This window comes from Elephantulus edwardii, unplaced genomic scaffold, assembly GCF_000299155.1.
Source record: "Elephantulus edwardii isolate Elephantulus edwardi_28Jun2011 unplaced genomic scaffold, EleEdw1.0 scaffold00116, whole genome shotgun sequence".
Classification (NCBI taxonomy): domain Eukaryota; kingdom Metazoa; phylum Chordata; class Mammalia; order Macroscelidea; family Macroscelididae; genus Elephantulus; species Elephantulus edwardii.
In genome coordinates, this window is record NW_006399866.1 from 8081782 (window position 1) to 8099772 (window position 17991).

A 17991-nucleotide genomic window follows, 5' to 3' on the forward strand; every position below is an offset into this window, starting at 1 on the left:
CTTCCCTTGGTGATAGAGATTTGAAGCTGATAATTGTGAGCTCTATACTCACAGCACTTCAGTAAAGAAGCATTTCTTGTCCCTCAGGGCAAGCAGAGCTGCTTTCTGAACTTACCCTTTAAATAGAATGAAGAGCTTCCCTCCCCACCACCACCACCCCTTGCCCCGATATCCTTAGCATGCTCTGAAAACTAGGCCTTTCTCAGCCTTTGCCTTTAATTACTAACTCTAGATGACACCTTCATTAATAGTCCAGCACAAGCTTTCTGTTGACTTGGAGACTACTGTGTAAAAGGGCTTTTGCTGTCCTATCAGTAATGGTCATAATTTCCCCAATTCTCTCATCAGCAATGAATTGAGTCTTACAGAAAAAAAAAAAGAAAGAAAGAAAAAAATGGAAACTTCAGTGCAGTGGTTTTAAAGTGATTTGTCTTATACGTGGCATCTTATTTTAGTAAAATCAGATCGGTTCAGCACTGCTGGGTCAGATGTAAGTCTAATACAAATTAGTTGAAGAAAATTGATCATTTGAACCTAAGGTTATTTTTAGCTACAGTAGCTTTTAAATATTGCTCTTTTTTACATTTACACATGTTTTATTAAGCTTTACCCATAATCATCAGGTAAATTAAATATCTTCTCTGTTTCAGCATGTTTTACATAAGAAGTACTCTCGCTAATCCCCAGAACTTCCTTACCTTCACAGTTTTGAGATTCCTTATAGTGATGGCTAGAAGGGAGCCCAGCCACCCTAGTGGTAAGAAGCTGTTTTGCAATCCCAAAGACATGTGGTTCACATCTTCCAAGTGCTCCATGAAAGAAGAATGGGCCGTCTCCTCCCATTCAATTTACTGCCTCTGAAAAGAACTTGGAGTGTCAGTCATGAGTCAGTTCAGACTCTAGATGGCACACAACGATATAATGATAGCTATATTACCGAATACTTAAGATCACTCCTCCTCATCTTCAGGCTGCAATTTATTTGTGGCACAGTGTTCTCTTTATTGCCATTGAAAATGAAGGGGGACCAAATATGAGGGAAGGTTGTACATGACCAAGATGAATTAAGGTACTGAGAAGTCCTCTAGAATAAAAGACAACTATAGTAAATGCTGTAATATATGCAATTCTGCAACAGTAGTAACTACCAAAAATTTGTGAGTGACTACATGGTTAGCTATGTATGCTATATACGAATGGAAGGGTAAATGGAAGTATATGTGTATGCTTATATGGAGGTGACTGTGGCATATAAACTTATATGTTGTTGTTGTGTGCCGTCAAATCACCTGCAACTCATAGTGACCCTATAAATAACAGCCCTAAAACCTGCTCTATCCTTTGCCAAATTTACTGTGTTTGACATGCCTACCCCATTACCCCAGTCACTGAATCAATCCATCTCATCGAAGGTCTTCCTTTCCTGTGCTGTCCCTCCACCCTCCCAAGCATGACATGCCTCTCCTTGCAACATGTCCAAAGCATGTCAGATGAAGTTTTAGAATCCTTGCCTCCAAGGAGCAGCCTGGTCTCGCCCTTTCTAGAATGAACTTGTTTGTTCCCCCAACAGTCCATGATATATTCAGAACTGTTCTCCAGCACCACAGCTCCAAGGCATCAATTCTCCTTCTCTCATTGTCCAGATTTCTGATGCATAGCAAGTAATTGCAAAGATTATGACCTGGATCAGGCACTCCTTAGTCTCTAGACTGACATCATTGCTCTTCCGTACTTTGGAGAGGTCTCTGATAGCAGACTTTCACAATGCAATTTCCCAATGCAAAGTCTTTTTTTTTTCTTTTTCTGGACTACTACCCAGAGTGTTGATTGTGGAGCCAAGCAAACTAAAGCTGTTAACAATCTCAATCTCTTCACCACCTATCATGATGCTGCCAATCAGCCCGGTGGTGAGAATCTTTGTTTTCTTGATGTTGAGTTTCAATCCATATTGAAGGCTGCAGTCCTTGACCTTCTGCAGTAAGCAGGGTTGTGTCATCTGCATAACGCAGATTGTTGATGAGTCTACCTCCAATCCTGATGCCACATTTTCCTTCATAGATCCCAGCCTCCCAGATAATATGTTCTGCATATAGACTGAAAAGATGGAGATAGGACACATCCCTAGCGTCCACCTTTCCCAGTTTTGAACCGTGTAATGTTTCCTTGCTCTGTTCTGGTCCAAGTATAGGCTTTACATAAGCACCATCAAGTGTTTTGAGATTCCCATTCTTCTCAGAGGTCAGCCACAGCTTGTTGTGGTCCACACAGTCAAATGCTTTTGAATAGTCAATACACTGTATATTGCTGCCCATCAACAAACAAATGGATAGAGAAGCTGTGGTATATTCACACAATGGAATACTATGCTGCATTGAAAAATAAGGAACTCATGCAATATTATTCAAAATGGGTGACCCTGGAGGACATTATGCTGAGTGGAAATATCTCAGTCACAAAAGGACAAATACTGCATAGTGCCACTGTTGTAAAACAGGGCTGACATTGGGGTTGGGGGAAGACTGAGAAAGATGAGATAAATTATGTGTACTGCGTTAAAACAGATGAGAAGAGAACTGTTTAAAAGGGATATATGATTAGGTGTTATTGTCATGACAGGAGTCCAGAATGAAGGCTGCATAGTGGAGTGGACTTGAGGGGAGGGATTGTATAACAATGAAAGAATTTTACTTTTCATAGAGAAGAGCGAACTTGAGAGGAGGGGTGGGCATGGAGAAAACTGCAACAATGAATGAATAGAAATCCAAAATCTCTAAATTTTCATTAAAATTAATAATAATAAAAACAATTTAAAATAAAGAAATAGACGGTGCCCAGCTACCGTTAGTGACTTCTCTAAGTCCAGAGTTGACAGTGAGATGTTTCAGTTAGAATAGGAGAAAATGTAGAACAAAACACTAATTCATAAAAAAAAAAAAAAAGACTTACTTTACCAGTAGAAATGAGAGGAACTCCTGAGGCTCTGTTAGCCAGGAAGCCATCTCATTCTCCTTAAGCCAAATAATAGATTAGCCTATAAATTAAAATCTTACTGAAGATTATACCAAAATGGCTAGAACGGTACATCAACAGAGAACTGCCAGAAGCATAAACTGGGAGGCCATGGTATTAGGGATATCATTGCTGAAATATCTTGACTGAAAGCAGAGAGTATCAGAAGGATGTCTATTTGTGTTTTAACTATACAAAGGCACCTACCTGACAGTGGATCACAACTAATCGTGACTAACATTGAGAAGAATGGGAATCCTAGAATGCTTGATGTGCTCATGTGAAATCTATACCAAAAATCTGTTGTCTGAACAGAACAAGGGAACACTGCATGGTTTAAAATCAGAAAGGCTGTCAGGGATGTATCCTTTCACCATACCTTTTCAATCTATACGCTGAACAGATCATACCAAGATTGGTCTTTTTAAAGAAAAATGTGACATCAGAATTAGAGAAAGACTCATCAGCAAGCTCTGTTATATAGATAACAACAACCTTGCTTGCTGAAACTCTGAGGAAGATTTGAAGTGCTGGATGCAAAAGATCAAGGAGACTTCAATATAGATGACATCTCATCAAAACAAAAATCCTCACTACAGGCCAATAGACACATTAAGAAAAGATTGAAGATATTATCTTGACCCTTCAGAGGGTCACTGTGAGTCACAGTCAATTCAGCATGCACATAACAAAAACAACATCAAAAGAAACAGTAATACTCATGAGGAGTGTGCTCATTAAAACTCAAAAGTAAATATAAGAAGGAGCAAGAAAATTAAATGGATGGAAAGAGGAAGCCAGAGTAGCAATTAGAAGAGTACTGACACATTGCTAGAATGTCACAGAGTAATTTATATATTATTTGTTCAATAGGAGACTAATATTCTGAATAAGCTTTCACTTACAACATAGTAAAATGTTTAAAAAAAGTGATGTCAACTATAAGAACTGCCTATATTGGATTGACAAGCACTGAAAATATTCTAGTTCTGCCTTACTTCCTTATGCAGTGTTGTCAGGTGCCATCGAGTGACCCTGTGTAGAACAGAATGCAACCCGACCAATCTTTTGCCACACTTGCAATTTCTGCTGTGCCCATTTTGCTGTCACTGTGCCACTCTGTCTCGTTGTGGATCTTCCTTTCTTTTGCCGACCTCTACTTTTCTGAGCATCATGGTTTTTTCAAGGATTAACCTTTCCTCCTAATATGTCAAAATGTGTAAGATAAAGCTCTTACCTCTAAGTTGCACTCAGTTTTCTGGTGGCCTATTGGATAGAGTGTTGCACTGCCAGCCCAAAGGCAGGTAATTTGAATTCCACCGGTGCCCTACAGGGGGAAAGATGGGCAATATCCTCCTGTACAATTTACTGCCTCTGAAAATCCACTGGAGGGTTAGCTGAGAGTCAGTTCGAGGACCACTCTGGTGGCTGATCTTCTTCCAACACAGATTTGGGGGGTTTTTGAAGTTCATGGAACATAGGCATTTCTAAATAAGAGTCGTATTTAATTGTAAAATACATATAAGGAGTTTCAAAAGAATTTTTTGTGATATGAATGAAAATACACATTTAAAAAATTTTCTGTTAAGAACTGTGGCTTTGAAGGTATGCATTGAATTGAATAGTTCTCTTCTCAGAACTCATGCCCACCTGGGAACTGTTTTTGAAAATAGAGTTTTTACAGCTGTAATTAAGATGAAGTCATAGATTGGAAGGGGCCCTAAAGTCAGTAAGACTGGAACTGAGTATGAAGGAAACTGCTTTTTGACAGTGGAAGAGAGTTGGAGTGATCTATAAGCCAAGCAACTCAGGATTTCTTGGCAGTCACCAAAAGCTTGGAAAGAGGCATGGAACAGATTCTTTCATAGCATTTTAAGAGGGAACATGGCTCTACTGACACCTTGATTCTGGACTTCTACCCTCCAGGACTATGAGAGAATGAATTTCTGTTGTTTTAAGCTAAATAGAAAAAAGAAAAGAAAAAAAAGTTAATGGGGGCAAAATTGCATTCCCAAACATTTGAACCTGAAGTGGCCAGGGCCGAACTTAGTTGATCTCTGGTGATCGGTTCAATTTAGTTACGATTTTTTGCCATTAGGCTGGGGCTGAATGATGGTGATTTGGTTGAGGCCAAATGTCTGGAGAAAATTGGCTCTCTGATAAGAGTGCTGTTATCAGAGGGGGCTACCTTCTCATTTACATTTAGATGAGTATTGATTATTTATTTACTCAGAGAAGTGAGATTCGTTTCCAATCTTATCTTTCTCGTCTCTGCTTGTCAGCAGAAAGAGAGATAGAGCTCCTGACATCAAGCCAAGATAACAGCACTTTGTAGTAAAGATAAAAGTTGGAATGGGCCTTTTTCTAGTCTTGACTGAAAGGATAAGTTTTAAAAATTAGAACTGATAGGTCCTGCTTTCAAAATCTTTCCTGAAGGTGTTGCCGTTTAACTAGGCAGGAGAATTGGTTTATTGGTACAGCTCTGGTCTTTCTTCTTTTGTAATAGGAATTGTATTTAATTTTATTATATTCAGCTCTTTCACTGAAAGCAAATTGTGTATTGGCTCAGAGTGGACTAAAGTGTGACCTTATTGTCATATCAGCTTGTTCCTTTTTATTATTATTATTTAAATTCATATTATCCAATCTGAGCCTCAGAGGGAGTATAAGTTACAGTGGTTTTTCACTTGAATATATATAGTTCGGTACTTATATTAAGATCAAGCAGAAAAGTATGATAGTAGCCTAAAAAAGAAGAGTTATAACAAAGGAGCTAATGCAAACATTCTTGAATAGCTGATGTTTGGTCTGGGCTCTGATATTGACAGTGTCAGCTTGTCAGCAATGCTTTGACTCAGTGCAGAAGTTGGGATTCAACCACCCCTGCTAATTCAGCAAACAAGGCCTGGCACTATTTGCCTCTGACTGGTTACCCTGCCACCAGTTCCATCTAGCTCGTGGTCAACAGTGTCACCAGAAGTATCTTACCAAAATATAAAGCTAATTGTGTCATTCTCCTGCTCTGTTAGCATTCGTTTCTCAGAGAAAAATCCAAGCCTTGAGAGATTGGGCTAAGCTCTCCTCCTCTGCTTCCCTTTGTATCCATGTACAGCATGACCTAGGAGCTCTGGTGGCCTGTTGTTGCGTACCACTGCATTGGAAATGACCCATAGCTGACTCTCCCGTATGTTTTCAGAGCACTGAAAATGCATGAAAGGAGATTGCCCATCTTTCTCCTACATTTTAGGCTACTTATAGGACCTGAGACACTAGTGGGCTTGAGGAATCCTGGTTACTAAATAAGGATACTAAATGCTGTCATTTGAGCCAGTCCCTCTCCTTCCCCATGACTCCACCTTGAAAAGGGGTTTGGTTTGCTCTTGAGGCCAATATTCCTTGCCACCATGTACTGTTCGCTAATGGAGCTGTAAACCTTGTGGCTCATAAGCAAGAATTTGTCTAAGCTCTGTTGGTAAAGAATTGTGTTGCTAATGCAAATGTATGTGGTTTAAAACACAGGACATCTGCAGGATAAAGATCAGGAACCTCCTCTGGTACAATTTACCACCTTCTGACAACTTTCTGGAGGATGAGCTATGGATGGATACTCAACAGTACACAACAACAATTGCAACAATTTTTCTTTCTGCTTGTACTATAGCAGCAGTCATTTACTGAGCACCTTCCTGATGGGAGTTCCGGACTCCATCAATTTAGTCTTCACAGCAACCTTTGAAGAAGTCTATTATCCCATTTCACAGATGAGGAATTGGATAACTATCATTGTTACTCAGGATACAGATACCAAGAGTTTCTCACTGAAACCCAGCCTTCTTCTCTTATTTGCACACACTTTTTTTCTGGTTACAAGAAACTTTTAGATTAAAACCATTCTCTATGTTGATACATGGAAAATAGTTGACATGAAGGTATAGCCGTAGAAGTGTGAAGACGTTGACTTAACATTTTTTCCCAGACATGTGGTTCACAAACTTGTACTGATATCTCAGCCATAGTAGTGATAGACTAATTTCTTTTACCCTAACGCAATCCAAAAGCATTTGGATACATCTAGTATTATAATCTATATCTAGAGATATAGATATCGAAATTGATAAAGAAACAACATTGAAAGAAAAAGAAAAATGAGCCTAGAGGAAGTATTGACACAAAAATGTGCACCCAATTCATCATAGTCCAGGTCACACATTTGTTTAATGCTGAACTCCCTAATGGACAAAGGGAAAAGGGACACAGAATCAGTTAGTTACAAGATGTATGTTAAACTGTCTAAAGATATAAAAGCAAGCGAGCTGCTCCAGGGAAGTGCTACCATTCTGGTTACTGAGGTCTGTAGGAAGTTTTTCCCATGGATTTTTAAAAAGAAGATGTGGAATGCTGGAGTCCACACAATGGTTTCCCTCACTTGAGTCTTTGACAGGACATTGCTCTTCATTGCATTTCAACTCTCAGCTAGCTTTTAGTTATTAAGGGATTGTTAAAACCTCTTATGTTTCAGTCAGAAGTTAAAAGGATTTAGGAAACAGAACTGAGCAGGTATCCACTAACTAAACAATTCTGCAGAATTTCTTTGAAACTCATGTGTTAAGATGTTTACCTCAGCTTTACAAAACCCCATAAAAATCCTGCCTGGTTTTTGTAACTTGGACTTCTTCCAGAGTACCCAAAGCAGTATTTTGTTCCTAAAGCACTCAATGACATGGTATTGCTGAAATTAATGCACTATTGGAATGTCCCAGTAGATTTTCTCACTGTTAAAAAGTAACTGCTGCCCAGGATCTTCCTTTTGTGTTCCCCTCTGTACTGTGTAGAGGGTTACATGGCTTCATACTGGCTGTGACATTTTAAAACCTCTTTCCAAAGAGTGGATGTTACCTTCAGAACTATGTCCTGTTCACTGTGAAAAAAGCCCATTTTTGAAAATCATTCTCTGGCAAAAGTGCATTAATAGAATATTAATATACTTCACATCTTGCTTTTTTGTAGTTGTCTTTGACAGCTGTTTGACTATAGTTTGATATATCATAAATCAGAGTTGTCATAATCCTATTTATCATCAACAGATATTTGTTAAAAACTTTGCATGGATGAAAATAGTGGTGTCTAATACACTATGGAAACACAAGCCTAAGCAGTGACCAGTATAAATTCTAGTTCCATTACTTCCTGTGAGGCAATGTGCAAGTTGCTTAGCCTCTATCTTCTTCCTCTATAAATTGAGGTTCATGTTCTATACTCTCTCAGGAGTATAAAGAGAGTAAAGGAGATGATGTATATAAAAGTTTCACAGAGTCCAAGGCACACAGTAGAAAGCTCCTTTGGTTATGACATTTATGATTATCAGGATTGTTATTCTTATGATGATGATTGCAGTCAACTCTAAGCAACACTTAAATAATGAAACTGATGTATCAAGCACTATTTTAAGTATTCTAAGGCTAATTCTCAGAGAGTCCTGTGAAGTTGTTGTATCTCCAATTTATAGATGAGGAAACTGAGTTAGCACAAATTCATGCAGCCCCAGATGTAAACCTTGGTAACCTAGCCCAAGTCTGTGCAGTCATCAGGCTGGATTGCTTCTGACACAGACCCTGCCTCTCACTGCATGGGATGGCCTCAAGGTATAAGCCCAGCCTTTTCAGAGGAAAATGTATAAACTAGTTTTTATCTGTAGGATATCTTATCCAATGTTAAAGCAAGAATCGAGAGAGAAATTAATTGACTTTTGTAAGAGGCCATTTTCAACTTAGGTTTAAATGTCAAGTCTCTACTACCACATAACCACTCTACCATCCCCAGAGTCGAAACCTGTCAGCCCTTTGCTCAGTGCTAAAGTCAGTTTCCCAGTAGTTCTTTAGTTTTTTTGAAAGAACAGAGTATTCAAAGCAGAGGACGAAACTAAGAATTTCAGTCACTTGAAAAAACTGAGCATAGATAGGATTATTCTAAGCAAAAAACCAGGGGACCGTCTTGGATGGATGGAAAGATAAAATGATCATATCTACAAAAGAGAGTTTTAGTACTATAATGGGCCCAAATAGCTATACCATATTAGGAAAGTGTAGATTTCATTAAATAAATCCTTTTTTTATTATTTCATTTTGCAGTTACATAAACCATAAGTTAAATGATTGACAATTCAAATAGATTTTAAAAAAATCTGTATTTACAATATAAACTGTTGCTTCATTGTAGTTGGTAGTAATTTATAGTTTGGAAGAAAGGTTCACAGCACACATGTTTTGGAGCCAGAAGACCCCTGGTTTTTCTTTATTCTTTATATTACTTCCAGCCTCTCTGATTTGGGGCAGCCCATTCATTCCCACTAACCTTCAAGAGCCCAATCTAGAAAATGGGATACTGTCCACTTCTCAGAGTCACCATGAGGATTCAGTGATGTGACATAGACAGAGTGCCTGCATATCATGTTTTAAATGAAAATCATCATCATAGTAGCTTCAACGAGACATTTATAAAGCTACTCAGGATACAAATTGATTTTGATAGTAATATCTGCATGCTCAAAGAACCAAGAAATTAATAGTAAATGATGGCATTTAGGCCTTGAGAGTGGTGCAGGAAGATATGTTTGGTGATAAATTATTTGTCCTAGTACTTCCTCACTCTTTTTGGTTTTCCTTTTGCCCATTTGCCCAGGCAGTTGCAGAAATTGGAAGGAAAACATGTGCAGAGGGGCCAACCTGAAATTCAACCTAATGTAGCCAGGCCTCTGCTCCAGTTAATCAGGAAAGGGGCAACTTAGAATCCATGTGCTATGTAGGTTGAACAGCTCGAGAAGTCCCAACATCTTACGCCATGTCCTCAGTCAGAACATGCATGCAGGATACACTTGCTTAAGAAGAAAACACCTATTACTCTAAACAGATACTATCTTTTTTGATTAAATTCTTGCATATGAAAAACCCAGTGAAATCTGTCAGTGTGTGATTATTGTAATGTCTTCAGTAAAATGGCACAGTAGAAAATTGGAGAACTTTAACTTATGTGATATTTTTCCAATTATAAACTAATTTTTATTACCAAAAACTCGAATGCATAGAAAAACAAAAATTAAAAACACTAATAATCTCACTATTCTGTGTAACTACTGTTCACATTTTGAGAAGAATCTTTCATTCAATCTTTTTCCCTGAGACTTTACCTATATTTTTATTAATTATTTCTCCCATAGAGACACAAGTGGATTCAAAACACCAGAGGCACCAATTTTGGTTCAGCAATGCAGTTCCCTTAGGACTATACTGCCAGAATACACTATCCCATACATTCTGTGCTATAATTTGCTGTCATCATAAAATAATATATTGTAAACATTTTTATAAAAGTAAATATTTTTATGGCATCACTTTTAATATCTTCATGATATTTCATTATATGGCTAGCCTATCATTTATTTGCTATTTCCTTTTTGTTGTTCCCAAATTTTGTTGTACCCATAATATGTACCCAAATTATGTCTATTTATAGCTGGACTTTGTATTTAGGTTTCACTGTAAATTCATGAAATGTGGATGCTGGTGGCTTAAATATACTGTGTTGCTGAAAATATGGGATAGGGGCAGTCAGAGTTTGTGTAAAAATTAGCCAATGTCTGAGAAAGCAGCTCTCTACATTCAGGGGGTAACTTTCTCCCTCTGGTGAACTGAAGGGGCCCAATATGTAAAAGAATTGATATTCACTTTAGGGACAAGGAGTCTAGAAATCTCTCACCAGCTGAGTTTTCAGAGCATGATTTCTATGTAATTACTTCCAAAGATTGTGTAAACACCCAGTGATAAGCAGTAACCATCCCAGTTAATTGACAAATGTTGGCACTGAAAGGCAGCAAAGAGTGTAAGAATTGCTTTCCTTTCCACACTTTTATTTACTTAATATATTTAGAATTTTAGTATGTATAATGCTGATAAGACATAGTTTTTTCTTGATCTAAATACATTAGTGCTTGTGAGAATTGTATAGATTTCTGAGTATGTTATGCTGAGTTGTTCGTGGTTTTCAGCATTTTTCCCCTTCGTTGGAGCTTAAAAAAAAATGAAAAGAGCCTATTGTTTTAAGAACTGAAAGAATATTTTTTAAAAAGAAAAATTTGATAATTCGTGAAAAGATCAACTATGCTATGAAACTGAAAGAAAAGTTCTACAGGTGAACATAGAGCCTGAGAGGGGATTATGAAAAGTGAGTAAAATGCCCCAAACGATTTAGAAGTATTGCTGATGAATAGTCAACAAGTTGAAACAGCAGAAGAATGTGTCTAAAAATCACATGTTCTCCGTAGGAGCCCTGCAAGGCCACCAATGCTTTGATTCGATCTCTTACATCTGTCCTCTCTCTGACCACATATGCCTCTCATAATCAAAAGAAGACAGGATTTTTATGCCTCTGGTCTTTTCAATAACCATTAACAATTCACAGGAGCAGTGTTTTGAATCTGATCATTGAACTAGTTTAGGTTTTAACTGAGGACGAGATTCTCTTTGGGGCTTGGGAACAAGCTCATGAATGAGTGTATATAACACCCCAGTGTTTTTAGTAAGATCTGTGAGAGCTTAATGTTTGTGATACTGGTTAGATAATATTCCTTGTTTCAAATGCTATTGATTGAGCTTATTTCTTTTGTATTTTTTTTTAGTAAATGTTTGTACAAAAATAAAAAAGAGAATCGATAGTTTCTATTTTCTATTTTCCATCACCATAGCCCAGAAATCTGAGGTTGACTTTTTTAATGTAATTTTTTTTTCATTTTTAAGTTTTTAGGTTACCAAATTTAAATTCCAACCATATCTTATTCTTTACTTCAGTTGATTGCAAATTATTACAGTGTTTATTAATAATAAATATCATTTTAGGGTCATCTTCTAAGAGACAGAAAGCACTTTAGTAAGAAAGAATATTCACTCTGTTATCTCTAATTTCCACAGTAATTCTTCAAGATATACCTGTTCTCACTATTATGTATTTGGAAATAGCAGTTTAAAGAGGGTAGTTTACGTGCTTACACCTGAGAAACTGTGTAGTCAAGCCTGTGATTAAAAAACCATTTGACTCTTACTTTGTTTTAAAGAGAACTGAGTAAAAACACATCACATTTGAAAAATCCAAGCTCTTATTTCAAATAGCTAGACTTCTTTAAGTAGCTCTAATGGCCTAGTGGTAAAAAAGCTGCACTGCAATCCCAAAGGTATGTGGTTTGAATCCACCAGCTGCTCCACAGGAGAAGGGTGGGCGATCTTTCCTCTGCCCGCCGCCCCCCCCCCCACCGGAATTTACTGCCTCTGAAAATGCACTGGAGGGTTAGCTAGGTTAGACAGTACACAATAACAACAAATGGCCCAGTGGTAGAGTTGTCCTGCCACCCTTAAGGCATGCAGTTCAAGGTCACGTAGGAGAAAGACAGGCAATTTCCTCTCGATTTCACAATCACTTGAAAACCCAGTGGAGAGACAACAGTGAGTCGATTCCTGCTCGAAGACACGTAACAACAGACCTCTTTAGAAAGGCTCAAGACAGACTTAAGCATTTTCCTTATGGTTTGTCCACTTTTTTTGCCGGGATGTGGTACTTTTTAAAATGTTAAATTCACGGTTTCAGACTTCCTCCCCTCCTCCTGCCCCTTTGATCTTCCAGGCCCTCAGTACCGCCTGGAGAAGCAGAGTGAGCCCAACATCGCTGTGGACCTGGAGAGTACCTTGGAAAGCCAGAGCGCATGGGAGTTCTGCCTGGTCCGGGAGAACAGTACGTTGGCCTCCTCACTCTGTGCCTGCTTTGTCCTTTGCAAACATGCTTACGAGTTGTATGTTTGGAAACACTCCCTAGTCTGACTAGCCTAAGAAAGGAATTCGTTTCCCAAGGCAGACCTTAGTCTTCATGCAAAAAAATATATTCTAAAGCAAATGATTAATTTCATACTTCTTGCTAATGAATCTACAGCATTTTTCTGTTAAATTTTGCCTTCCTAGTCTGGCCTAGTGATAAGAAGCTGTGCTGCAATCCCGAAGGCATGTGATTCAAATTCATTAGCTTCTCCATGGGAGAAGGATGGGCAGTCTTCTCCCATGCGATTTATTGCCTCTGAAAACCCACTGGAGAGTCGGCTATGAGTCGGTTCTGACTCAGCTGCACACAACAACAACAGTCTGTAGAGGGCTGTGCTTCTAACGCAAGGACCATGCCTCCCTGGATATTCACATCCACCAGCAGCTCCAGAGGAGAAAGATGAACAATCTTCCATGTAATTTCCAGCTTTGGATACCCAACAGTTGGTGATGAGTCAGTTATTATTTAAAGACAATGAAGTTGTTAGGTTATTTTGTGTGTGTGAGAGATGATGGGGGGGCCTTGAGAGTAGTTTAGGAATTTGGGGCCTTTTTTGAGGGGCAGGGGGGATTATTTTGTGTGTAGTTATCTCTCATTATCATTATTTACGTTTCTTTGCTCATTATCATTGCTTAGACATCAAGAGGCCTTGAAGCTTTAGAATTTTAGTAATTTGCATATGCTTAGCAGGAGACCAAGTATTGGGCCCTAGGCAAATGCTTAGTAGGAACCAAGTAGTGGGCTCTAGTTCTATCTTTCATTTCATTTTTTAGTGTTTCAAGTTGTAAATTTTATCTTATTAATTTTTATCATTTATTGTTTTTATTATTTATTCTTTCCAGCTTCATTCTTCTTCTCAAATGCACAGCTGCACATCTCCCTTAGGGTAGTTAAAAGCTTTAAGCTTTATGGAAGCAGATTGCTGCTGGTGGGTTTGAACTACCAACCTTTTGTTGGTGGCCTAGTACTTATCCTCTGCATCATCATTAAAAAGGACCAGACAAGGCAGAAATTTCTCAGACTAAACTTACTTTGCATGTAAATACAAAAATTCTAAACAAAAATATTAACATAGTGAATCTTGAGATAATTAAAATAATAATGTTGCATTGGAAAATTGGTGCAGTATATCAATACCAGTTCCTTATTCTAGGAATACTGGATTGGTTTAACATTAGATAAACTCAGTCAATATGATATGACACAGTTACAAAAGAGAAAATTATCTCAATATACGTGGAATGTTATACAGCCATTCAAAGTTTTGTTTACCAAAAGTTTCATAAATGGGAAAGATAATTTTGATGTACTATTAAGGAGAGTAAATGTCAAGAATCAAAAATAGCACATAAAAAATAATTGTGTTTTATTGACTATATTAAGGCATTCAACCATGTGGATTATAGTAAATTGTGTCTAAAATGGAAAAGAATGGGAATTCCAGAACACTACTCATACAGAACCTGTCCCTGAACTTCCAAGTAGTCTTTTGAACAGAACAAGTTTATACTACATGGTTAAAATCAGTAACAATATGTGTCAAGGTTTTTTCCTTTGGCCATACTTATTCAGTCTGTATGTTGAGCAAATTAATTGGAAAAGCTGGACTGTAAAAAGAAGAAAACAGCATCAAAACTGGAGAAAGAATCATTGACAACATATAATATGCAAATAATGAAACGTTGCTTACTGAAACCAATGTGAACGTGAAGCACTTAATTGATGAAGATCAAAATATCTTCACTATGGATCAAAAAAACAAAGCTCCTCTCAATTGGACCAATAAGCAGCATCACAGAAATATCACAAGAAGATTGAACTTATAAAGGATTTCATTTTACTTGGAGCCACAAGCAGCAATCAAGAAGCCAAAAGATGTATCACATTGAGCACATCTGTCAAGAACCTCTTGAAAATGCTAAAGAGCAAGGATGTCAGAGTAAAGAATAAGATGCATCTAACAAGTTACATATTGCTTCATATGAGTTTGAAAATTGACTAACAAGTAAGGAAGACTGAAGAAGACTTGAGATCTTTGACTGCGGTGTTGGCAAAGAGTATTGATTATACCATAGTCTGCCAAAGGACAAACCTGTTTTAGAACAAGTACAGCTAGAGTAGTCCTTAGAAAGACAAATGATGAAACTTTGTCTCATATACTTTGAGCATGTTGTCAAGAACTTCATCTCTGGGAAAGAGCTTCATACTTAGAAAGGTGGAAGATTAGAGGATAGGAATAACCCCCAATGAAATGCACAATGACTGTGAGAGGGACATAAACACAGCAGAGATTGTAAAGGTGAAGCAAAATCAGGCAAAGTTTTGACTCTTTGTACATAGGGTCACTATGATCTTTAATGAAGTCAACAGCGTCTAAGAACAATAACAAAGACAGAAAATCAGATCAAACAAAAAACATTTTTTAAAATGGAAAGGAAAATGTCGATAGACTTGTCACTGGTTGGCAAAATTCTGGGATTTTTCTTTCCACAACTCTACTCAGCTAGAGAACACTGTATGGTTTAAAATCATTAAGGTGTACATCAAGACTTTTCCTTTCTCCATTCCTATTCAGTGTTCATGCTGAGCAAATTATTGATGAATCTGGTCTTTATGAAGAAGAACATGGCATCAGGTTCATAGGAAGACTTGGCAGCAATCTGTGTTTAAGACGTATTGCATTGGAGAAAATATGCTGTCAAGGATTTCTCCAAGATGCTAAAGAACGACAGAGTCTAAAGTTTAAGGATGAAGGTATACTTGATTCAAACCATGATCTTTTCAGTTACTTTCTTTCTATGTGTCCAAAAGTTAGACAGTGAACAAGAATGATAGAAGAATCAATGTGTTTGAATCATGGTGTTGGAGAAGAGTACTGAATATCCCATGGAAGGCCCAAAGAACAAACAAATATATATTGGGAAAAGTGCAACCCAAGATACTCTGTTGAGGCAAGGATTGTGAAACTTTCTCTCACATGAGCTGGACATATTTGTGGCCAGGGCTCGTCCTGGAAACCTTGGAAAAAGACATTATGTTTGGAAAGAAGGAGAGTTAGCAAAAGAGGGGAATACTTTCTACAAGATAGATCTACACTTGACTGCAACACTGGGCACAAGTACATCAGAGATGATGAGATGGCACAGGATATGACAAAGTTCAGATCCATTGTTCATAGGACCACTATGAGTTGTAGTTGACTCAGTAGCTCTTAACAGCAATAACCACATACTTTACGTACAGAGAACTGGGGTAGATTAGTCAATAAGAATTTATTTCTAACCCAAATGTGTCACCTCCAACCCACTGCTAACCTATCGACAGCTACACCTCTCTGCTGGTTCTAATTCATTGACAGCCCTATGTTATTGGAGAGAAAGATGGGCACTCTCCTCTCGTGCAGTTCACAGCCTGCTGGAGGGTCTGCTATGAGTCAATGCCATATCAGTAGCAATGAGAGTTAGTATACTTTATATGTTCTTCCCAGATTCCTGGAGTGAGCATGCATGACTCTCTAAGACTAAAACAAGCAGTAAGGCCAAATTCACATAGGTAAAGATTATATAGTGAGAATATAGCAATTTTTAGTATGACAAGCCTTGTAATAGTTGAAGTCTTAAACAGCTTTTAGTACTGCACCATAGCATATCAAAGGACAAATTTTCACCACTTATCTGTCAGTTTACCGTACTGTAATGACATGCCTGTTGCTATGATGTTAGAAGCTATAACACTAGTGTTTCAAATACCAGCAGGGTCACCCTATGGCGGACAGATTTCACCAGAGCTTCTAAACTAAGTCAGGCAAAGAAGCAGGACAGTGGAGTGGAGGGGTAGGCAGAGAGAAAAATGCAACAATGAATGAATGGAAATCTAAAATCTCTGTAAACATTCATTAAAATTAACAAAATGGAAAAAAATTAAATATTTGGGAGTGAACCTAACTGGAGGCACAAAAGACCTGTACAACATTTCTGCAACGCACAGTAAAAGAACTAAAAACATGGAAATATGTGCCCTGATCATGAATAGGAAGGCTAAATATTGTGAAAATGACAATCCTACCAACAGCAAACTACATGTTCAATGCAATCTCAATACAGACACCAAATTCCTTTTTCAAGAAGAATAATAGGGAAAATGTTACATTTATTTGAAGAGGAAAGAGACCTTAAATAAGCAAAGTACTCTAAAAAACAAAAATGAAGTGGGAGGCATGGTACTCAGTGACCTCAAAACACAGTGGTAGTAACCAAAACAGCATGGTACTGGTACAGTGACAGGCATATAGACCAGGGGAACAGAATTAAGAACCCAGAAATAGACTCATCAACTGATATTCAACAAGGAAATAAAACCTATCAAATGGGGTGCTGGCAAAACTGAACAGCTAACTGCAGAAAGCGAAACAAGATCCACATCTCACACTATACACAAAAATCTACTCAAGGTGGATAAAAGACCTGTGAGTCAAACCCAAAACCATAAAGGCCGTAAGAGACTAAGAGACGAACTGGGATCAAACCTAGATGGCCTAGTCTGTGTTAAAAGTGACTGCAAATACAGTCAGAAATGCACAATCTGGAAAGGATAAAATTAATAGATGGAACCTTTTAAAGATTAAATTCCTGTGTGTGTCAAAAACATTTTCCAACAGAGTGAAAATAAAGCCTACTGACTTGGAAAAACATTTGGCAATGCCATTTCAAGCAAGAGTCTCATATCAAAATTTACAGAATTCTACAGGACCTCCACAAGAACAAATTGATAACACAATTACAAAATGAGCAAAAGACGTGTAAAGACTTTTCATAGAGGAAGATATTCAGATGGCCAACAGACACAGGAAGAAATGCTCAAAATCACTGGCAATAAGAGATGCAAATAAAAATTACAATGAAATTTGATGGGTGGGGAGTGAAGGAAATGGGAAGGATTTTGTGTGAAATACAATGTGTTCCAATTTTGTAAATAAATCAGTATTAAAAACAGTAAAGAGGAAGAAGCAGGACAGGCCATCCATTTCAGAAATAATAGGCCTTGAAAAGCTTTATGCAGTATGGCACTTTCTCAAAAAGTTGCAAATAGAGATACCATTTGACCCAGCAATTCCACTACTGGGAATAT

The 17991-nt window shown here is 37.7% G+C and overlaps 1 protein-coding gene across 4 annotated transcripts in view; it reads left to right on the forward strand.

The window, feature by feature from the left end:
• Nucleotides 1–17991, forward strand: part of MAPKAP1 (mitogen-activated protein kinase associated protein 1) — a 372056-nt gene that overhangs the window by 251598 nt on the left and 102467 nt on the right. For 3 of the 4 annotated variants that reach the window (XM_006892555.1, XM_006892558.1, XM_006892557.1), the window contains one exon: nt 12676–12783. The exons of the other annotated variant lie outside the window; for it this stretch is intronic. In XM_006892555.1, the coding sequence (XP_006892617.1) occupies nt 12676–12783 (108 nt within the window). The remainder of the gene's footprint in view (nt 1–12675; nt 12784–17991) is intronic. 4 annotated transcript variants of the gene reach the window in all.